The 23,813-nt window shown below is 52.5% G+C and overlaps 1 protein-coding gene across 1 annotated transcript; it reads left to right on the top strand.

Moving 5' to 3' along the window:
* Positions 1 to 15,806: 15,806 nt before the first annotated feature.
* On the top strand, positions 15,807 to 22,832 carry CCDC120 (coiled-coil domain containing 120; the record flags this gene model as incomplete). The annotated part of the gene is made up of 10 exons (XM_079727862.1): positions 15,807 to 15,860; positions 15,992 to 16,082; positions 16,223 to 16,356; positions 17,019 to 17,159; positions 17,523 to 17,817; positions 18,164 to 18,226; positions 18,526 to 18,700; positions 18,832 to 18,930; positions 20,266 to 21,180; positions 21,681 to 22,832. 10 exons carry the CDS (start codon positions 15,807 to 15,809, stop codon positions 21,793 to 21,795), a joined length of 2,082 nt encoding a protein of 693 aa, XP_079583988.1. The 3' UTR covers positions 21,796 to 22,832.
* Between the last annotated feature and the right edge of the window lie 981 nt (positions 22,833 to 23,813).

Consider the following 23,813-nt stretch of genomic DNA (forward strand, 5'->3'; position numbering starts at 1 on the left):
GAGGGTCCCACCCATACCTTCAGATGCACAGTCAGCTCACAAAATACCCAGACCTACAACCTTCCCTTTATCCCTCCCAACATCCCGAGACCATGCCCATCAGTTGGACCACTGGGAACTTCTCTGAGCGCCCATTTGTCTTGCACCTTCCTGTATTGGCACCCTTATTTCCCAAGTTGGCTTGGTAAACACGCACATCCCCACACGCTCACACACAAACATTACCCACATAATAAAGACAATTCTTCCCCAAATTAATCTTTAAAAAATCAATACATTACCAATGAAAACTGCAAAATGGAACTTGTAGACCTGATGTTAAAATTCCTACGGTGCCTTAAATACACGAGAATATCTAATTTTATAAAAGAAAAAGAAAGAGGAGGGCGTCATCTTACCAGATTCAAAATATCTGACAAAGCTCTAGTTATTAAAACATTGTGGTACTTCCCTGGAGGTCCAGTGGTTAGGACTCCGCACTTCCACTGCAGGGGGAGCGGGTGGATCTCTGGTCGGGGAACTAAGATCCCGCGTGCTGCACAGCCAAAAATAATAAAATAAAATAAGCACAGGGAAATACAAACATAAAAAGAAACATTGTGATATGGGAGTAGGAATAGAAAACTAGATCAATGGTACAGAAAAAAAATCCAAAAATCGACCTAGGTATTGTGGGAATTCATAAATGACAAAAGTGATATTTCAAGTCACTGGGAGAGAGATGGACTATTTACTAAAATAGTTTGGGGAGAAATGACTGTCTTTTGGGGGGAGGGATTAGATTCCTAATTTACTCAATTCAGAAAAATTAATTCCAGATTGGCTAAAGACCTAACCATTAAAAAAGAACCTATAAAAATATCAGAACAAAATATGTTTGGAGACTATCTTTAAGTCTTTGGCAACAAACAAGGCCTTCTTGAACAGGATACAAAAAAGCGAAAGCTATAAAGAAAACTAACAATAAGCAACATTTATCGGTCATTCTTGGCACTTTATCTGTATTCATTCATTTTTTTTTTTTTTTTTTTTTTTTGCGGTACACGGGCCTCTCACTGTTGTGGCCTCTCCCGTTGTGGAGCACAGGCTCCGGATGCACAGGCTCAGGGGCCATAGCTCACAGGCCCAGCCGCTCCGCGGCATGTGGGATCTTCCCAGACCGGGGCACGAACCCGTGCCCCCTGCATCGGCAGGCGGACTCTCAACCACTGCGCCACCAGGGAAGCCCTGTATTCATTCATTTTAATCCTCACAACAGACCTCTGAGGAGGGTTCCATTTATTTTCCCAACCTACAGATTAGGAAACCAAGGTACAGCAAAGTTAAGTCACTTGCCCTAGGTCACACCAGTTTATAGAACCTGGGATTGGAACCCAAGCACACTTCTTTTAAAAAAAAATTTTTGTATTTTTCTTAGTTTGAATGAGGCTGCCATTTTGCGGTACGCAAGCCTCTCACTGTTGTGGCCTCTCCCGTTGCAGAGCACAGGCTCCGGACGCGCAGCCTCAGCGACCATGGCTCACGGGCCCAGTGGCTCCGCGGCATGTGGAATCTTCCCGGACCGGGGCACGAACCCGGGTCCCCTGTATCTGCAGGCGGACTCTCAACCACTGCGCCACCAGGGAAGCCCGAGGCTGCCATCTTTTTTCCCATTTATTTATTTATTTTATTTATTTATTTTGGGCTGCATTAGGTCTTCATTGCTGCGTGCTCTCTGTCTCTGTCTCTGTCTCTGTCTCTCTCTCTGGAAGCTGGGGTTTCATTGCAACGCAACTGAGGGACGGGGTGAATGGGAGATATGTAGGGAGAAGAGAGGGCAGTTGGATGGTGAAATTGGGGATGTTTATAGAGAGATGTGAGGGGTGATTGAGGGTGGTTTGGGGTGAGGTTGGGGTCTATTACAGGACAGTTGGCACACAACTAAAGGACCACGTCTTCAGGAGGAATGGGGCTGCTAGAGGACAGTTTAAGAGTGCAGGTGGCAGCTATTGGAGGGTAAATTGGGAATACTCTCTGGGGAGTTGGAAGATGGTTTGAGATGCAGTTGGAGGGACTATGGAAGGTTAGTGCGTGGTCTTTTGTAGTTTAAGGAGTTGTTAATAGAACTGTTAACTGTCATAGGATAGTGTGTTAGCCTAATGGCCCCCCCAAAAGATATCCATGTCCTAATCCCTGGAACCTGTAAATGTTACCTTATATGTCAAAAAAAAAAAAAAAAAAAAAGGTTTGCAGATGTGATTAAATTAAGGATTTTCAGGTAGAGAGATTATCCTGGATTATCTGAATGGAACCTAATTGTAACCCCTAATTGTAAGCCCTTATAAGAAGAAAGAAGAGAGACAGATTTGACAAACCATAAAGGAGAAGGCATTGTGACCACAGAAGCAGAGATTGTAGTGATATGGCCACAAGCCAAGGAATGCCAGCAGCCACCAGAAGCTGGAAGAGACAACAGATTCTCCCCTAGAGTCTCCAGGGAGAGTATGGCCCTGCTGACTCCTTGATTTTGTCCAGTGGAATTGATTTTGGACTTCTGGCCCCCAGAACCATGAAAGAGTAGATTTCTTTTTTTTTTTTTTAATTTTTGGCCATGCCACGCAGCATGTGGGATCTTAGTTCCCTGGCCAGGGATCGAATGCACTCCCCCTGCATTGAAAGTGTGGAGTCTTAACCACTGGACCACCAGGGAAGTCCCATAGATTTCTTATATTTTTAATCCACCAAATTTGTGGTAATTAGTTACAGCAGCCACAGGAAACTAATATAGATTTTGGTACCTGGATATGTGATGCTGCTGTGTCTTAGTCTGCTTGGGCTGTCATAACAGAATACCACAGACTGTGGTATTAAACAACAGAAATTTATTTTCTCACAGTTCTGGAGGCTAGAAGTCCAAGATCAAGGTGCCATCTGGGTTGATTTCTGATGAGAGCAGTCTTCCTGACTTGCAGATGACTGATATTTTCTGTGTCCTCACGTGGTCTTTCCTTTGTGCGTGTGCACTCCTGGTGTCTCTTCCTCTTCTCATAATGACACCATTCCTATTGGATAAGGGCTCCACCCTTATGACCCCATTTAACCTTAATCATCTGCTTAAAAGCCCTATTTCCAAATACAGTCATATTGGGGGGTTAGGGCTTCAACAAATAATTGGGGGGTGTTGAACACAATTAATTCCATAACGTGTTGCAACAAATACCTAAAAAAATTGAAGTGGCTTTGGAATTGGATAGTGGGTAGAGGCTGGAAGAATTTTGAGGCACATGATAGAAAAAGTCTAGGTTGCCTTGAATAAACTGCTAGTAGAAATATGAATGTTAAAAGCACTGCTGGTGAAGGCTCAGAAGTAAATGAGCACAGTAGAGAAAGCATACATTGTCTCAGGGAATACATATATCATCATAAACAGAATATTGGTAGAAATATTAATGTTACAGGTGCTGCTGTTAACAGGGCTCAAGGAAATGAGGAACATGTTATTGGAAACTGGAGAAAAGAAAATCCTTATTATATAAGGCAGAAAACTTAGCTGAATTGTGTCCTACAGTTCTGTGGAAAGCAGAGCTTGTAAGTGACGGACTTGAATATTTAGCTGAGGAGATTTCCAACGAAAATTTTGAGGTACTGCCTGGTTTCTTCTTGCTGCTTATAGTAAAATGTGAAAGGAAAGAGATAAATTGAGGGAAGAACTGTTAAGCAAAATGAATCCAGGATTTGATGATTTGGAAAATTCTCAGGCTGTCCAGATTGTAAAAGACATAAAATTTAGGAGATTCACTGTCAGGAAAGTATGCTCTGGAGAGAAAGCCAAGGGTGTGGCTGGACAGCCTTTTGCTAGTACTAAAGAGATTTTGTGTGTGACTCATGGATCCTCTCAACCATCTCAGTAGAAGTCAGGAATAGAGATGGGGTTATCCATGAAAAATTTGAGGAGGACCCTCTTGTCTAATGATGTGAATCCTTGTGCCTTCCATGGGAGATCCAAAAGATTTTTCAGAATGTTATACTAACGGAAACACTGCCTGATTGGCTTGAAAACAAACAAACAAACAAACAGAGACACGATGAAATGAAGGAAGGATTTTGGACTCCCAAAATTTTACTGGAAGGATACAGGCTAAAACTACTCAGCAGCAAACATGTGCTACCCTTCAAGGGAAAGAAAGAATGACTCTGAGGACACAGCCTTGAGCCCAGAGGTAGAGCATCAAGCCGCAGAGGATTTATTATTCCCAGGCCTTGAAACTGAATGAAACTTGCCCTGCTGGATTTCACCGTTTCCTGGGGCCAGTGACACCTTTTTTTCCTTCCGTTTTCTCCCTTTTGAAATAGGAATGTCTATAACTCGCATCCTATGCCTATCCCACCACTGTGTTTTGGGAACAGATAACTTGTTTTCTAGTTCCACAAGTCCAGAGATGGAGAGGAATTTTGACTCAGGGTGGATCATACCCAGAGGCTCACTCATACCTGATTTAGATTATTTAGATAATGAGATTTGAAACTTCTGAGCTGATGATATTAAAGTCAGATTTTGAACTTGAGTTGATGCTGTAATGGGTTGAAATTTTGGGAGTATTGGGATAAGGTACATGTGTTTTTCACATAGAGTGGATGTGCATCTTTGGAGACCAAATGGTGTACTGTTGTAGGCTGAATGATGCCACCACCAAAGATATGCACATCCTGATTGCTGGAACCTTTGAATGTAACTTAGATGGAAGAAAGAGAAGAAAAGAAAAAGAAAAGGGACTTTGCAGTTTGTAGATGTGATTAAGGTAAGAATTTTGAGATGGGGAGATTATCTTGGATTATCCAGGTGACTCTAATCATAACCATAGTGTCCTCGTAAGAGGGAGGCAGAGGCAGGTTTGACAGAAAAGAAGGCAATGTGACAATCAAGCAGAGATTGTGGTGATGTGGCCACAAGCCAAAGAATGCTGATAGCCACCAAAAGAGGAAGAGGCAACAAGCAGATTCTCCCCTAGAGCCTCTGAAGGGAGCATGACCTGGCTGACACCTTGATTTTGGTCTTTTGGCCCCCAGAACTGAGAGAATAAATTTCTTATGTTGTTTTAAATTTTTTCTTATGTTTTAAACCACCAAATTTGTGGTAATTCATCACAGCAGCCACAGGAAGCTAATACAGATGGCTTAGGGGTAGATTTGGGGTTGTTGGAAGGACTTAGGGGTATGCTTGGAGGTGATTGAGGGAAGTTTGAGGGTATAATTGAGGCATTTGAAAGTGTTTGGGTACAGTTGGAGCCATCAAAGGGAAGACTGAGGTGGGGTTGGGGGAGTCACCAGAGGGTGGTTTGGAGGTGTGGTTCTTGAAGGGTGGTTTGGGTGGTACAGTTGGAGAAAATTGGAAGATGTTTTGTGGGTGTAGTTGCATGTCCCTTAGAATCCATGGGGAGATTGGTTCCAGGACACCCCCATGTGTGAATACCAAAATCCAAGGATGTGCAAGTCCCTTATATAAAATAGCATAGTACGGTTAGCCCTCCCTATCCCTGGATGTGGGACCAGTGGATATCGAGGCCAACTGTAATTTAAGACAGCCATAGCTGTCATTGAAGAGTGGTTTGGAGGTATAGTTTGGGGCTGTAGCTGTGGGACCAAGGGAAGGTAGTTAAGGGGTATTTAGAAGCAGAGTTGGGGGCTCTCGGAAGTGAAATTTGGGGGGGCGAGGTTTGTAATTGTTGGAGAGTAGTTTGGGATTAGCGTTGGGTATCACTGAAAGGGCACTTTGGGGATATTCTTGGGATTTAGAGGACAGCTTGAGGGTAAAGTAGGGTCAGTTGGAAGGTTTGGGGGTGAAGGTGAGGACCTGGTTGGGTAGTTTAGTGAGGAAGTTTGAGGATCAATAGTGTTGTTTGGGGATATAGTTGAAGGCTGGCGGGTACAGTCTGGGATGCAGTTTAGCGGCCTGTTTTTTTGTTTGTTTGTTTGTTTGTTTTTTTTAGCGGCCTGTTTTGAGGTCTGGATGTCAGAGGGATTTTATGCATTATAGTTGAGGAGCTATTAGCGGGTGATTTGGGGGGCAGTGAAAGATCATTGGACGGAATACTATTCTCAGCAATAAAAGGAACAAACTGCTGGTACATGATACAACATGACTGAACCTCAAAAACATTATGCTAAGTGAAAGAAGCCAAATACCAAAAATCCACATATTGGATTTAAAAGGCAAATCTATAGAGACAGAAAGTAGATTAGCAGTTGCCTGGGAGTGGGAATGGGAACAGAGATTAAATGTATTTGGTGCCACAACTAAGACCCGATGCAACCAAATTAATTAATTAATTAATTAATTAAAAAAGGTATTTGGGCATGAGGGATCTTATAGGGATTATGAAAATGCTCTAAAACTGGACTGTGGTGATTGTTGCACACTTTGGTAACTTTACTAAAATAATTGAATTGAATTGCATGCTTAAAATGAGTGACATTTCTGATATGCAAATTATACCTCAATTAAGTTGTTTTAAGAAAAGATCATTGTCACAACAATGTGAATGTACTTAATGCCACTGAACTGTACACTTAAGAATGGTTAAAACGGTAAATTTTATGTTATAGATATTTTACCACAATAAAGAAAAATGTAATAACTGCAAAAAAAAAAAAAAAGAAAAGATTGTTGGAGGATGCTTTGTAATATATTAGAGTCACTGAAGAATGATTTAGGGTGTGGATAAGAGTCATTGGAAGGGGCTTCCCTGGTGGCGCAGTGGTTGAGAGTCCGCCTGCCGATGCAGGGCACATGGGTTCGTGCCCCGGTCTGGGAGGATCCCACATGCGGCGGAGCGGCTGGGCCCGTGAGCCATGGCCGCTGAGCCTGCGCGCCTGGAGCCTGTGCTCCTCAACGGGAGAGGCCACAGCGAGAGGCCCGCGTACCGCAAAAAAAAAAAAAAACAAAACAAAACAGTCATTGGAGGGCTTGAGGGACACATTTGGGGTCACTGGAGTATGATTTGGAGGTTCAACTGGGGTAACTACAGAAAGTTAGTGGTTATGGAGGTTTGTTGAGGACTGTTGGAGAGTCGGAGTTTGGATCAGTGGAATGTGGTTTGGAGGTGGAGAGGGTGTTGGAGGGTAGTTTGAAGTGGGGGGATCCACCTTGAGTAGTTGGGAGTACATGGGAGTTTTGCCAGGAGTGGGGTTGGTCAGTGGAAGGTTTGGTGGTGGTGGTGGTGGTGGTGGTGGTGGTGGTGGTGGTGGTGGTGGTGGTGGTGGTGGTGGTGGTGGTGGGAGTTCATGGACCATGGTTTGGAGTTAGAGCAGGTGACTGTTGGAATTGATCTGGTGTGCAGGTGGGGGCCACTCCAAAGGTAGTTGAGAATGTTTGGGGTGGTGTTGAGGGCTCTTTAGTGCCATTTGGGGATCAATAGAGTATGATTAGGACGGTACATGGAGAGCGGTTTAGGGTCATGGAGGGTGTTTTGGGTGCATATTGGGGGTAGAGGGAGGGTGATTTGGAAGTGCTCTTCGGAGGTTAACAGTTTCAGGGCTGATTGTAGATAGTTTGGGGGAACAACTTGGGAGTATTGGAGGGTAGCTTATTTGTACAGCTTGGGTGACCAAGGAAGGCAGATTGGGGGTACTGCTTTGGGATCAATGGACAATAGTTTGGGGATACAATTTGGGAGATGATGGAGTGTGGTTTGGAGTGCATTTGGGGCACGGGAGGGTAGTTGGGGGAATTTAGAAGTGTGGTGGTGGCTGATAGAAGGCAGTCTGTGGGTAATTCTTGGGTGCTTGTTGCGGGGTGAATTGGGGTGAGGGGCGCTTGTCTGATCACTGAGGGGGCGTGGCCTCGGTAGGGGACAGCTCCACGGCCCTCGAGAAAGCGTGTGCGCAAGCGCTCCGAACTGGTTCGCTCCTGGCGCTCCCAGGGCAGGGGAAAAAGAAAAAAAAAAGAAAAGAAAAGAAAAGAAAAGGAAAAAAAAAAAAACACCCACGAAGACCCGAACTGGCGCCTGCGCACTTGGTCTCCGCCGCTGCTGTGGTCTCGCGCCCCGCCCCCTGTCTCTTCCCCCCCCCCCCACCCCGCCCCTCCAGGCTCGCGCTCAGCGGCGGAGGTGGCGGTGCCGCTGGGAACGGACAGACCTGAGTTGAAGGTGGGGGGCCGGGGTCCACTGCCCTCGGCCGAGCAGCTGCTACCCTCCCACCCTCCCCGCGCCCCCCGTCTGGCCCCCAGGGTTAATAGTCGCACGGCCGAACGCGGCCCACGGGCAGGGCGCGGAAGGGGAGTAGGCAAGAGCCCGGGAACGAGCTGGGGGCAGCGAGGGAGGGGCGCTCCCACCACTCTTTCAGGCCTGCACCGACCCCGCCTATGCCGCGGGGCGAGGACCCTCGGTGAGTAACGCCCGCTTGGGGTTGGAAGGGAGGAGACGGCGGGGTGAAGGCCCGGAAACGCTGACCGGCGATGTACCTGCTCGTGCACCCCAGACCTCTGACCCTGTGGTCTGCCCCTCGACCCCTGCCTTACCTGGCTACATCTTCTTTTAACCTCGAACCTCGGCCAGTCTTGGCCCCAGGAGCTCTGGTCTGACCCCTGACCTAACCATGTTTTGGCCTGGTGTGATCCTCAACCCCTGTTTTGTACCTCTAAATCCAGTCCTGACCCCAAACCCCATCCAGTTATGTTCTCAGGATCCTTGACCTGACCCCAGATCCTTGCCTGACCCTGTTCCATCTCTGAAGCTCATCGTGCCTTGTCTTGATCTCCCCAGTTTCTGTCCTGATGCTTGACCTGCCTATTCTCTTGTCCAGTCCCTGAACCTCTTCCAGTCATGTCCTGTACCCCTAACCCCAGTCTGATCCAGGTCTGTCCCAATTCCTGACCTCTGACTTATGTACTTTCTCCCCACCCAGTACTATCCCCCGGGTCCCCCTCCTGTCTCCTGAACTCCATCCTGGCCCACCACCTTTAGACTGTCCCTCTTGCCTCCTGCCATGTCCCTGCCCCCAAACCTATGCCGTTTTCCCTTGTCTTCTCTTGGCCCATCACTGTCCTCGTTCCTATCCTCATTCTGTGCTGGTCTTTTCCTGTTCCTTACCTCCACCCTGAACCTGCTCTTTTCCCTATCCTCTTCCTTGAACCGCTGTCTTGGCCTGTCCCCCATCATGTCTTCTGACTACCGTTTTATACTGATCCTGATCCCTGCCCTCCTCTTTTGTCCCCTACTTTTTCTCTGGCCTTTGTCCATCCTATCCCCTGGCCAGTGTCCTGGATTCTTCTCTGTCTTATCTTTTGACCTCCATCCTACAACTCTGATTCTGTTTTGTCCCTTATACCCCTTCCTGTCCTGTGTCTTCATTCTATCCCAACCCCAGGCCCCTGTTTTGCCCCTTCCATGCCCCTCCACGCTGTTCAGGTCTCCCTCCTTCGTAACACCCACTTTCCATCTCCTCTGAGCCCAGAAGGACAGGGGTTCCATTATACCGTGACCATGAACTTGGAGGTTCCACTGTACCTATTATCTCTGAAATTCATCCCAAATGCTTCTCTTAGCATGAGCAAGAGCAAGCAGCCTTGTGGGCCCCATGAGGCTGAGGGAGTTTTCACATGTGATTTCCCCCACCCAGTGATCTCACACAGAGCTTGCATTTCTCTCCCTGCCCCAGGAGGGCATGGAACTCTTCCTGTGCCCCCTACCCTCTCCAAGTGTGAAAGAACACCCTAAATTATTCAATGACTCTCTGGGAGTCTGTGAGGTCTGGGTCATGTTTCCAGCCTTGCTAGGTTGGGGGCTGCCCCATGTAGGGGTGGGGGACTCAGGGGTATGTGTGAGTCTTCTAGGTCATGTTACCCCCATCTCCTGGTCTTGGTCCCAGGTGCAGTGATCCCTGCTTTCCTGGCCTGGAAAAAAGTCCATCCTAGGCCAGAGGCTTCAGGGCTTGGTAGGGGTAGGATGGGGGCAGGAGTTTATCCTCCTCCTGTCAGCAGTAAGCAGTACAAATCTTGATGCTGAGTCCATCTTGATGCTGAGTCCATCCTACCTCTGTGGGGAGGTCTGTGTGTATTGGGGGGCCTCTGTTAGAATCAGGCTCATCCAGTAGTGACAATAACAACAACAAGAAAAATAAGAAGTTCTCTTACTGTCTGAATCACCTTGATTTTGAGGACAGACAGGGAGAATTTGAATAGTGAGGAAGTAACATGTCATTCAGTTATGTTTTATTACTGTATTTCTCATAGAGAATAGTGAGAGTTTGAATAATGAAATATCAGACCTGTTTCATTTATCCCAAACAGGTATCCAAACCTATTAATAACAACACACACATCCCTCACTGTCCCAGTATATTTGGTACACAAGTTCTGAGAGGGAGAGTTTGGATAGTTCAGACAGTGAAAGATATTAAGTTATCTGAAGTTATTTTGTTTTTGCATTTTGCACAGTGAGTAGGGAGAATTCAGAGAACGAGGGATAATGGCTCTAACTCAGAAATGTATTCAAATCTATCCATTTTCCTGTGCTCCAGTGGCAAGAGTTGGGATAGTAAGGGTACCGCATTATATAAATGTATTTGGTTCCTCTATTTTGCCTGGTGAGTAAGGAAAGCTCAGAGAGTGAGGGATACCAGTCCTATCTCAAAAAAGTATCCAAATCCATTCAGTTCCTGTATTTGGATAGTGAGAGTTCAGACAATTTTTCTGAATATATTTGGTTCCTGCATTTTTGATGTTGAGGAGGGAGAGGTTGGATAATGAGGGAAAACAGCTCTGTTTCAAATATGTCTGGTTTGGCAAGTAAGGAGGGTTCTATATCTGGGCAGCAAGTGGGGAGGGTTTCGAGGCTGAGGGATACCAGCTGTGTCTCAAAGTGTGTGTGTGTGTGTGTGTGTGTGTGTGTGTGTGTGTGTGTATTTGATTCCTGAGTTCGGACTGGGAGGAATACTTGTAATTATGTATGACATATTACATATATATATTGAGCACTTACCGTGGGCCAGGCACTGTCCTAAGCAATCTTTGAATGTCTTAGCTCCTGTCATGCTCCCAACCCCCCTGTGAGTTTTATACTGCTGTCAGCACCCCCATTTTACAGATGAAGGCACTGAGGCACAGAGAAGTTGAGTGACTTGTCCAAGCAGTCACACAGCCTGGAAGTGGTAGAGCTGGGTTGAATCTCAGACCCACCACTTGCTAGCCCTATGGGAGGCCACAGGAGGCTCAGGTCCCTGCTGGGGTGGGGCTTAGAGGTGGTTGTCTTCCAGACTGTTAAAAGCTGTGGACCAGGGCAATGATGTGTGTGGGTGACTCCGCCTTGCCTGGCCCAAGAGACCCAGTTACCTGCTCTTCCCTCCTTACTCTCGCCCCAGCCCACCCCTGCCTGACTTTATTATTGTAGTTATTAACAGTTGTTAATGATGTGGTATGAGTTTTCTTGCACTTTGAAATGTCTTCCAAAGTTACTTTGGCCTCCATTGGCTCTGTTAGCACTGTTTACCCATTTTCCAAATGCAGAAATCTAAGCCTTGAGACTCAATCTGCATTGCTGGCCAGATACACTTGTCCCTCTCGGCTCTGATTTTTTTTTTTTTTTGGCCGTGCCACACGGCTTGCAGGATCTTAGTCCCCCGACCAGGGATCGAACCCGTGCCCCCTGCAGTGGAAGTGCGGAGTTCTAACCACTGGACCACCAGGGAATTCAGCTCTGATTTTATAAACATCCCCCTTCCCAGCCTCCTTGGTGTCCCACAAGAGGTGGGAGAGACCATGGCTGAGAGGACACTCCCCACCGACACCCAGCTGTCCACCTTGTGGCTGCTGCCTCCATCAGCCCCAGGCAGTGAAGGGAGGGAGAAGGGGGTGATGAAAGGGGCCTTTGGGTCCCGTGCCGGAAATCTCACACCCAGGAAGAAAGGTGGGCAGGGTGGCGGGAAGCCTCAGTAACACGTACACTGGGGTACACTGGGCGTTGCTGATACAGAGCAAGTTCCTCTCCAGGCTTGGCCCACCTGCCAGGTGGAGAGGGAGCTTTCCTCACTCTGCTCTTTCACATCTTGGCGTGGGCTGCTGTCGGGGCCTGGGTTGGGCTTGGGCCCTGAGGTCACAGAGCAGATGGCCCCAAATGGAGCTCAAGATGTGTGGTGTGTGCCGGGGCAGGCCCAAAGCCCAGGTGGTGGCGTGGGATTAACAGTACATCGCAGAGACTCAGAGCCCTCCATTTCCTTGACTCCTGGCCAGAAATGCCCCAGGAGGTGGGGGGAGGAAGTGGGGAGACCCAGCCTGGATGTGAAGAAGCATGAGCCCCGTTTCCCACTCCTCCTCCCATGCAGGAGTTGCCTCTGTCAACTTGCAACCCAGGACCCAGCCCCCTGAGTTCTGATTCTACCTGCTGTCATGCCTCTGTGATCAGAATCGGGCCTCTTCACTTCTGCGAGCCCCAGCTTTCATCTCTCCAAGCTGGCTATGAGGAGCTGGGTCTGTGCCATGCTCCCAGGTTTGTAGGGGTCAGGAGGGGTTAAACCACCAGTGTGTCTCTTCCGTTTGCTAGGATGATTTCTTCTGAAGCTGCAGAAGGTGGTAGGGTCCTGAGACATGGTCTCTCCTTAGAATAGTGGACCTTGTCTGTCCCAACTTGGGAAACTATCAATCACCCCAGTGAGGGTGGGAATTGCCCTAAGACCTTCTCCCACCCCTGCCTTGCCCTGGGAGGAAAGGGCAGGGGTGTCAGGAACGTGGAGTGCTGCCAAGAGACGCACACCCGAGGTACCCCAAGTCCTCTCCTGTGCTTACAACTCCCCAGACCTCCATCCCTTGGCTCCCAGCTAGTACCCGAGGGTGGGCAGGGTCTGATCTGGATACTTGGACAGCACCAGAGGCAGTGGCCGCTCCCACGACCCTTAGCCCTTCTTCCTCAGTCCTCTGTTAGGTGTATGGGGGGAGGGGGGAGGTCCAGGCTCTCTACTTGGCCGTGCTGGACACCCTGAGGGGACTTGGCTCCAAGACAGCTCCTAAGGGTGGCCGGAGCCCTGGTGTCAGGCAGGCAAGGGTTAAAAGGTATGGGCCGGCCCAGTCCCTGGCCAGGTAGGCTGGGCCATTGCCTAGTGGGAGGTGGCCTAGGCATCCGCCACTGCGCTCACCCACTTATTGCCACTACCAGCCGGAGCAGGGCCTGGTCGAGACAACTATATTTTTTTGAGGTACCTGAGGCCACCCCACAGCACCTCTCTGCTCTGGCATTGGTGAGCACCTGGGGACAATGGGCCCAGGGGCGAGGGGTCGGGGGAGAAGGGCACAGGGTGTGCTGGAGTTCCCTGTGGGAGAGAGCCAGGTCTATGTGAGAGGCACAGCGAGGAAGGAGGGCCTGGCTAGAGGGGCGAAGCCTAAAATGTCCAATTTCCTTTCCTGGCATGAAGCCGATTCCTTGCCGGAAGTGGACGAGGGGAAGGGATGGGGGAGAAGAGAAGCCAGCGTCCCCCTTCTCTACTCCCCGCTACTTCCTTTCCCCCTTCCTCCCGTGCAGGGGTAGCCTCTGCCCTCCTTCAACCTGGGGCCCAGCCCCCTAGGAAAGCCCAGACTGGGCTGTTGAGAAACTACTTCCCAGCACCTGCCTGGTCCTCCACACTGTTCCCCTAGAGTGAGGGCAGTGGGGGAGGACCTCTGGGGCGGTGTGGGGAACAGTCCCAGACATTGGGAGTTTGTATTTGCTCCCAAGGTGGCGGGATGTGGAAATGGGGGTCCCACTGAGGTGTTGGGGTGCCATCCAGGTGAGGTGTCTTGCTTGTAAACAGTCATCACAGCCAGGAATTTCTTTCTCGGCTGTGGTGTCAGAAGGGCAGACCTGAAAAACCTGCTGGGCCCGCCTCTGGGTGTGGGAGGGTGCCCTCTGCAGCTCTCTTGCTGTAGCCCATCCTGGGACGGGACGGGGACACAGGGTCACCAGTGGGGAGACCCAGGGGCTGGTGTGGGCGTGTGTTGGGGAGGGGACTGCTGGGATTCCCCCTTCTCACCATCTTTGGGTGGGAACCAGGCAGTTCCACGACCCCAGGCCGATACGCAGAGGGTAGGTGAGCAGAGGCAGAGACTTGGGAACGGGTGTGAGCGTGTTGGGGGTGTGGAGCGTGGACCCTGCCCGATGACCCCATGACTCAGGCCCTAGCTATGTCCCCGAGGTCAGGCTGACAGGGTGGAGTCGGGGTTCCTGCCTGTACCCCATGTGGACTTCCAGGATGCCACGAGCTCCCAGGGAAGGAAGGCTCGAGGCATCCCAGTGTGGGATGTGGGACCAATCCTGGTGAACGGGCCCACTGGGGAGGAGTTGAGGTTCCTGTTGAGGTGGAGGAAGGTTTAGAGTTCCTCAAACCCAAATGGGGGCTGGGGAAGAATGAACCCCAGGAGCCGAGGGGCAGAGGAGGCTAAGCTGGGACCTCAAGGAAAGCCTGCCATGCCGGGCAATGTCAGACCTTGGAGGGGGTTGGTGAGGGCACGTGAGCACCTCCGAAGAGCGCATGCTGCTTCCTGGATGCGCCAAAAGGCTTTAGGGACTGACCCCGCCCCTGATGTTGAGGACAAGGAACCCCTGCTTTGTGGGAGGGGCACAGACCCCATGGGGTGGGTGGGAGGACTGCCGAGAAGCTGGTGGCACCCTATTAGCAGCTTGGCCACACCCCCAATGCATAGATGGGGAAGGGGCTTGAACCCACCCCTCCATGGCTGCCTGGGTCTTCACACCTGGCCACCATGTCATGACAAAGCGCGAGGTAGGTGGGGATGGGACCTCTCTGGCCTCGTGGTCCTCCCAGTCGCCTGCCACCGAGGTCAGGCCAGGTGGTGGGAGGTGATGTCACCTGGTTGCCCAGCTGGGGACTGAGCAGGATGTGGGACAGAGGGAGCAAACTCCAGAGGAAGGGATGAGGGCAGGGCTGGCAGCCAGCCAAGGCCGGCTCCATGGTCAGCCAGGGTGTCTGGGGGCAGAGGAGGAGGCAGGAGGCAGTCAGCTTGTTATCTGCATCTGTGGGCTCTGCCACTCCCAGTCCCAGCAGGCTGACTTCCCTGTGCCAGGTGAAGGACAGGCTGGCGTGCGGGGAGGGGCCAGAGGGGTCCTGAGGCCAAGTGAATGCTCTCCCTGCCGCACCAGGGCCGCGGGATAGAGTTGGGACAAGTAGTGACCCACAGACCACAGTCATTCTTTTATTCACCCAGCAGATTTTCATTGAGCACTTGATGTGTGCACAGAAGTGTTCTGAGTGCCAGAGATACTGATACATTTTCTGTCCTCCTAAATATACAAGGGAGGCACAGTCTTGTTTCACAGCAGTTGTGAGGGGACATAATGCGGGGGCCCACCTCTGGAGGTGACACTGAAGCCCCAGAATGTAAGAGAGAACCAGGGGCTGGAGTGGCGAGAGGTGAAAAGTGCACTCCGGACAGCAGCGGCAGCCTGCACGAAGGCCTGGAGGCCTGATGGGCTGGGAGCTTACGAGGGATTGGTGGGGTTCAGCACCTCTAGTAAGGGGGAGTGTTGGACCGGAGGGCTGGGCCTGGCTACATCCGTAGCCAAGGGCAGGTTATTTCATCTCTTTGTGTGTTACTCTCCTCATCTCTAAAATGGGGGTAATAATAATCACAGAACTGCCATCACAGGGTGGTTGTGAAGATTAAATGTGGCATAGAAGGTAACTGTTCCAGGCACCCAGGTGCTAAATAAATGCCCACTGTTCTTGTAGTTGGTTGAATCTGTACCATTAATTCTCCCTTCCCAGGCAAGACTCCTGACTGTGGCCCATGGGCCTCTGAGGAGGCATTGTAAGTCCGCCCAGCTCCCCACTTGCTGTGCTCCCACTCAATGGGAAGGGAACCAAGGTACCAGGGCCTTGACATTGACACAGATTCTGAGAGGGCAGGCCAAGCAGGTGGGCGGGGTCAGGGCACCCCTTATTCCCAGCTGGGGTGTGGGAACCTGGGTAGAGGGGGAGGTCGGCGGTGCACACCGGCTGTGCTTCCTCAGTGGCTCCCGTGCATCACTGCTAGGCCTTGTCCAGCCATCAGCCACAGCCTCTTGACAGCACCAGGATGGAAGTCAAAGGTCAGCTGATCAGCTCTCCCACCTTCAGTGCCTCAGGTTAGTATCTGGTTCCCCCTCCTGCTGCCTCCTCCCCTGCTCTGAGACCACCTGCCCACCGGGGAAGGGTTGGTCCCTGGTCCCACAGCTGCCGCAGGCTGCCCTGATTGCCCCCCGATCTTTGCTCCCTCTGTGTGCAGCTGCCCTGTTTGGAGAGGCTGCCCCCCAGGTGAAGTCAGAGCGTCTGCGGGGGCTGCTCGACCGTCAGCGGACCCTGCAGGAGGCCCTGAGCCTGAAACTTCAGGAGCTACGAAAAGTGTGTCTCCAGGAGGCGGTGAGGGCCGGACCCTAAGGGTGTCGGTGGGGGGTGAGGAGCAGGCACGAGGTAGGCAGACTGCGGTGGTGATGGCTGAGCCACTTGTCCGAGCTGTAGATTCCCCAAAGCTCAGCTTGCATGTCTGAGAATCAATAAAATATGGTGATATTTTGCCACCATCCCCTATCAACAATTTGAGATCCAAAAAACCTCAGAAACAAAACAAAACAAGTTCCAAAACTTGGCAGTGAAACCTGACCTGAACTGACATGGGGTGATTTATAGTTTCGATTTACCCCCCCTTGCTGTGAATGTCCACACAGTTTGCCAGAAATAATAATGCAGTTCAGAGCATGCAGCCCAGGCCCTGAATGGAATGTCATATAATATGCGGTGTACAGATGGTGTCACCTTTATAAAAACTATGAAATTCTGGATTCCAAAGCAGGTCTCCCTGCCTCCCGTGCCCACTGCCCCGGGCACTTGGGCCATCGAGGGGCTGAGAGTCTCTGCTGCACACCCACCTGGTGGAGAATCGGGAGGAGGAAGAGAAAGAACAGGCATGGGTGCTGAGCAGGGCTGGGCTCCTAGTAGGACTTCTGTACCTTCGGGGGTCGTTACTGCTTTGCCACATCTCCCCAACTAACCCTTGGTAGTCTCTGACCCCTGCCCCCACCCAGGAGCTGACTGGCCAGCTGCCCCCCGAGTGCCCACTGGAGCCTGGTGAACGGCCCCAGTTGGTCCGCCGGCGGCCGCCTGCAGCCCGCGCCTACCTTCCACCGCACCCCAATCCAGCACACCACTCCTTGTGCCCTGCCAAGGTGAGCAGATGGGCGTGCAGAGCAACATGGGGGTGGCACAGGAGCCCGGAGGAAGCCGAGAGCGGGTTGCAGCCAGGGGAAGGAGAGGCTAAGGTGAGGAGGGAAGGAGCTTGAGGGAGGTGGGTTCCAGGTCTGAGAGAGGATGCTGGTCCCTGTCAAGATAGGCCTCTCACCCGCAGGAAGACAAAGAGGCCCAGCCCTAATCCACACAGGCCCTGCCCCCAGAGGGAGAATAGGCCACCCCCAGGAGGGGCAGGCCCCGCCTCCAGCGTAGCTGGGCTCTGCCACCAGTTGGTCCTGGTGCTTGGCCATTTCCCTTTCCAACATGTGGTCCTGTCCCACCCTCCCGGGTAGGCCCCGCAGGAGCTGGCGCTCGAGGCCCTGGAGCGCGAAGTGTCAGTGCAACAGCAGATTGCGGCAGCTGCCCGCCGCCTGGCCTTGGCCCCTGAGCTCAGCGCCGAGCAGCGCCGACGTCGGCGCCAGGTCCAGGCGGATGCTTTGCGGAGGCTGCATGAGCTGGAGGAGCAGCTCGGGGACGTCCGGGCCCACCTGGGCCTCCCGGGGATCCCGATGCCCCAGCCCCTGCTGCTGTCCACTGGGGCAGTTATCACTGCCCAGGGAGTCTGCCTGGGCACGCGCCTCGCTCAGCTCAGCCAAGGTGAGCCAGGCCCTGTCACCCCACCGATGAAAGCGGGAAGGTGGGCATTGGCTAAGGGACATGGTAGAGGTGGAGTGGGTGAGCAGCCAGTGAAAAGTGGGAGGTAGGCAGGACTTTAGGGGCCCTACCAGTAAGACGAATTGTATAAACTGGCTCCTGGGCAAGGGTGGGGCCCTTGGGAATAGGCATCAGGAAAGTGAGGGACCAAGCCTCTGGTGGTCTTGGATTTAGGTTAAGGTGGATGCTTGGGAGGGGTACGGGATTGCGGGGAGACGGCCCAGTGGTGTAAGGGGATGGCGCCCAGACCTTGCATTGATAGGCCGGGGTGTCCCCTTCTTACCTGTAGAGGACGTAGTCCTGCACTCGGAGAGCAGCTCCCTCTCAGAGTCTGGGGCCAGCCATGATAATGGTGAGGACCCCTGTCCCCCAAATCCGCCCATCTTTTGATGCATAGCCCCCACCCTCCCTCTTCAGCTCCTCTTTAGCCATGACCCATCCTCCTGTGGAGCCCCCATTTGCTTTGCTTCAGTCCCCCCGCCCCACCCCATCAGCCCCGGTTCCTGCCTCATCCCTTAGCTCTTCCTCAGCCTGTCCTACCTGCTTAGCCGGCTGTCTGCCCCTCCCTACCTCCCTAGCCCCTGCCCTTTGCCCACAACCCTTCAGGCACCCTCCCATTGAATTCTCCCCCACTTCCTCCCTTCCACCCAGAGGAGCCCCGTGGCTGCTTCCCTCTGGCTGAGCGCCCTTCACCACCGAAGGCCTGGGACCAGCTGCGGGCAGTATCTGGGGGCAGCCCTGAGCGGCGAACCCCGTGGAAACCAGCCCCGTCGGATCTTTATGGGGATCTGAAGAGCCGGCGGAACTCTGTGGCCAGCCCCACCAGGTGAGGGTGAGCCCCTCCCCTCCTTCCCCAGGAGCCAGGAGTGGGAGCTGAGCCTGGGCTGGCAGGAGGGCCTGCTGCTAGGTACGGTCTCTAACCTGGACCCCCACCTGGGCCTGCTCGTCTCTGTCTAGCCCCACACGCTCGCTGCCCAGGAGTGCCTCCAGTTTTGAGGGGCGAAGTGTGCCTGCCACCCCTGTCCTCACCCGGGGCGCTGGCCCCCAGCTCTGCAAGTAAGTGGACTCTGAGGGTGAGATTGAAGACCAGAGGAGGGAACCGGTAGTTATAACTGGGCGTGTTGGGGAGAGCATTATCAAAGGGTATGGGACATGAAAGACTGGGCTTTGAATCTATCAGTTTTATTCTGATCGTCTATGTAGGTTGTATGAAAATGCAAGAATTTTATTTTTGTTTCAGAACTTTTGTTCATAATGCACCCTATTGCATGATAAAGAAATATAGGTAAAATATCTTTTGGAATATGCCATGTGTGTATATGTGTAATATCACATTATAAATAAAAATTTTTTAATTGACAAGAAAAAGAGAAGAAAAGAAAGGCTGGGTCTTGAAAGGTGAATAGGAGCTGTCTTGGTGGAGAAGGGGGTGGGGATTTGGGGCAGAAGCACCAAAGTTTGAGAATGGGCTTTTCTGTGCATTTTGGGCAAGTCATTTCCCTTCTCTGAATCTTTGTCTCCTCATTTGTGAAATGGGGATAATAATATCTGCCTGTGGAAGATACTGTAGGCATAAATGAGTTCTGGTTAACTTGTACTGCGTACCTACCATCTGCTAGGAATCAGTGCTTTACTTGGTATCAAACTCATTTAATTGTCACAACATCCCTGTGAGGTAGGTGCTCTTATTATTCCCATTTTAGAGACGAGGAAACTGAGGCACAGAGAGGTTAAGTAACTTGCTAGTAAACTGAAGACCTGGTATTTGAACCCAGGCAAGTTTGACTCAAGAGTCCATGCTTTTAACCACGGTACTCTACGACTTCTTAAACAAATATGTACTTAACTAAGTGCCTACTTTTTCCGGGCTGTGAACAAAGCAAAGTCCCCATCCTTGTGACACTTGCATTCTATGAATAGTGGCTGTTGGGATGATAGTTTTGGGTGGTTCATACACATGATGGGACAGAGAATTCAGGAAGGGTCTCGAATTCCTGGCCTAAGGTTTAAGACCTCATGTTAGAGGAGGCGGGGAGCCCTGAGAAGCACCTTAGCAGGGGCTGAGGGGTCAGATGTGTTAGGAAGCGCCCTCCGCCCTCCCCTGCTAGCATTTCCTCTTGAGCCCTACACACACGTACATCTCCCTGGGAGCTAACAGTCCCAGGCACCCCCGTACCTTTTTAACCCCTCTGCTCCCCAGTCCGTGGCAGAAGCTCTGCTGCTCTTTACATGCCACTACCTTTCACCTTTATACACACAGCTTCTAATCCTGGGCCCATTTTGGAGGTGTGGAAGTGAAGGCTCAGAGAGAGGCAGGATAGGGAGGGCACTCATCCCATCTCCCTGATACTTCTGACCCTTCTCCCATCACCCCCACCTCTGCGCCCCCAGACCTGAAGGCCTCCATTCTCGCCAGTGGTCCGGCAGCCAGGACTCCCAGATGGGCTTCCCCCGGGCGGACCCTGTCTCCGACCGTGCCTCCCTCTTCGCAGCTCGCACCCGCCGCAGCAATAGCTCCGAGGCCCTGCTGGTGGACCGGGCAGCTAGTGGGGGAGCTGGCTCCCCGCCTGCGCCTCTGGTTCCCCCTGCCGCTGGTCCCCCAGTCTGCAAGAGCAGTGAGGTGCTATATGAGCGCCCCCAACCAACTCCTGCCTTCTCCTCCCGCACGGCTGGCCCCCCAGACCCTCCCCGGGCTGCCCGGCCCAGCTCAGCCGCCCCTGCCTCCCGCGGGGTCCCCCGGCTCCCGCCTGTGTGTGGGGACTTCCTCTTGGACTACTCTCTGGACCGGGGCCTGCCCCGCGGTGGCGGCGGGACAGGCTGGGGGGAGCTGCTGCCCGCAGCTGAGGTCCCAGGACCCCTCTCCCGCCGGGATGGGCTCCTCGCCATGCTCCCAGGCCCACCACCTGTGTATGCAGCTGACGGCAGCAGCCCCCTGCTCCGCAGCAAGGACCCCCACAGCCGTGCCACCCGCACCAAGCCCTGTGGCCTGCCCCTGGAGGCCACTGAGGGCCCAGAGGTGCATCCCAACCCTCTGCTGTGGATGCCCCCACCCGCCCGTATTCCCGCAGCTGGTGAGCGCAGCGGCCACAAGAACCTTGCCCTGGAGGGGCTGCGGGACTGGTACATCCGGAACTCGGGACTGGCCACAGGGCCCCAGCGCCGGCCTGGGCTCCCCCACATGGGCCCGCAGCACCCGCCCTTCCTCCATGCCCGCTGCTATGAGGTGGGCCAGGCGCTGTATGGGGCCCCCAGCCAGGCGCCACTCCCGCACTCAAGGAGTTTCACGGCGCCCCCTGTCTCCGGCAGGTATGGGGGGTGCTTTTACTGATGGGTAGGGGTCTCTTGAGGCAGATGGCAAAGGTGTCCAGGCCAGGGAGCCAGCTAGTCATGGTAGCTAATGACATGGACCACGAGAGAAGTAGCTGCAGCCTTGGCCCGGGGTCACTGGGCCCTGTCTGACTCGCATTAGTCCGTGGGGTCTCGGTGGAGGGGTATCTTGGGTCCTGGTAGCAGCAGTTCTTCACCAAGCTAATACAAGAATTTTAATATTTGAACAACCAGTGCATGTCAGCTGAAAATGAGCCTTGAAACTAGGGTGCTGGGAGGAAGGGACGTCCTGCGCCCCTTGCCTTTTTCTTCTTCTTTTCACCACGCCCCACGCTTGCGAGCCTAAGGGTGCTGTCCTGTGCCTGCCTCCACCTCTTTAACGAGCCTCTTTTCCTCTCTCTTTCTGTGTCTTGTCCGTCTTTTCCTCTCTCCTCTGTCTTCCCACCCTGTCCTCCGGATTCCTGCTACCCCTTCTAAAGATACTACGCGGACTTCCTGTACCCCCCGGAGCTGAGCGCTCGTTTAAGTGACCTGACGCTAGAGGGGGAGCAGTCCTCCGGTTCTGACCCCCAGACCCCGGGGACACTGGTCTGACCCCTTCTCATATGCCCCTTGTTGGCCTGGGTATGACTTCAGTCTGGGGAGCACACAGCTGACCTCGCTGAGCCCTGGGGTGTGGCTGCTCTCGGTCCTGGGGGGGCCCCAATGTGATCTTCCAAGGCCCCTGGCTCCCCGTGGGCCCACGAAGGTGTCTGACACCCTGTGTCTCCTCTCACGCTGTGCTGGGGACTGGGGCCCCTCCGCCAGCTTAAAAGAGAGGAGAGGGGATGATGTAATGGGGACTCCAAGCCCCTTCCTCCATTTCTGTTTACAGTTGTGAGCTAGGTATTCACTGTCTTCCCTCAACACTAGACGTTTTATAAAAAAGGAAACTGTGATCTCGTCCTGGTTGGGTTCATTCCTGTCCCCATGACCAGCCTGTTCCATTCAGCAGCCCCCTCCACAAAACGGACCATATAGGGTCTCAGGGCCCAGTTTGGGGCAGCCAGGAGACTCCGGTGTGAACAGAACTCCCTGCCACCCCCCCTGGGGCAGTTTTTCTTGGGGAGGTGCCCACATTTGGAAGGAATGAAGTCTGGGTGGGGGGCTTGTGTTCATTTTCCCTCCCCCAGGGTGCCTGAAGGCGCCCCAGTCCCTGTCTGCCTGTCTGTGCCCGCTGCCTCTGCCCACAGAGTGAGACGGCCCAGCCTTTGGCGGCAGCCTCCTCTGCCCCGACTATCCCCAATCAGGAGGCCCCGCAGGAAGACCAAAGGGCAGAACCATTGGGTGTGTTGTGTCCTGGGATGTGGCGGTGGTGGAACCTGGCGTCTGGTAGATGCCAATGAAATCCTCAAGTGACGTCTCGCCACGGGTTATGTCACACCTTCCTTGGCTTTCCTTCCATCCACCAATTTTTAAACAAATCCACACAAGCTGTGTTTTCTATGATACCTGTCTGTGGCTTTCTGGAGCGGGGGGTTCCCCTACCCCCTTTACCTAGTGTTAAAACTTTTCTTTTTGTACTAATGGATCTGGGCCCAAGACGCTACCCACACTGGAAGGGGATTTCTATAATAAATGTGTAAACTGAACCCATGCATTGCTTCCCTGTCTGCCTTGCCTTGGGGGCCCACATCTTTAGCTAAGACTAGATAATGAATTTTTACAAGAAAAAAAATACAGCACCATGGAAACAGCCTGTGATAATGTCATCTGCTTTGGTTTTACTTGCTTTGTGATGTGGGGCAACTTCTTTGCCTGTCCGTGCTCAGATTCCTAGCCAAGAGCCCTTAGTAATACAAATGCTGGCAGCAAACACTCCGTGCCCTTAACTCCCTTGTGTGTTAATGCCACCCTAGAGGTAATAGGTTCAGGAAAGGAACTGAGAGCTCCTCCTTCAGCCCACATATTTGACAGGGACCCACTCAGAAAGTCTCTAGTAGAATTGAAAAGCAGGTCACTTCTGGCCGTTGGAACACACAGACTTTACCCAGGAGGCCCAAATTGGCTTGAGCAATGCAACAGCCTTTATTGTTGTAGCAACACTGATATATATGCCCCATTCCTGGTCAGGGCTACCCCCACCCCACTCCATCCCACCCCTTGGTCCTTGTCACTGTGGAACTTTGTGGGGGGTGGGCTGGGGAGTGGCAGAATCCCTAAGCAGAGCTGGAGGGAGGCAAGTGGGACTGGTGAGTGTTGGGGTCACCTGGGACCAAGGGTTCAACTGGGTCAGGATACCTGAATCCTCCACCCAGATGGGGGCTGAGAACACTTGGATCCTGGGTTCAAAGCTGGGGTGGGGTCTGGAAAAGCCTTGGTCCAGGGTTCAAGATCTGAGAATGCCCTGGTCCCAGTCCCCAGTTTTGGGGCTGAGCGTGGGAGATAGGTGGGTCCCAGATTGAGGTTTGGGGGTAGTGTCTCTGGGCCCAGAGTTTGAGGTTGGCCATGGATGCTCTGGTCTCCAAGCCCCAGTTTTGGGCTGGATGTGGGTGTCTCTGGTTCTCAAGTTCAGGGCTGGGAAGACTCTGGTTTCCTAAATTGGGGGGCTGGGTATGAGGGAATATCCCAGT

The sequence above is a fragment of the Hyperoodon ampullatus genome (assembly GCF_949752795.1).
Source record: "Hyperoodon ampullatus genome assembly, chromosome: X".
NCBI classification, from domain to species: domain Eukaryota; kingdom Metazoa; phylum Chordata; class Mammalia; order Artiodactyla; family Ziphiidae; genus Hyperoodon; species Hyperoodon ampullatus.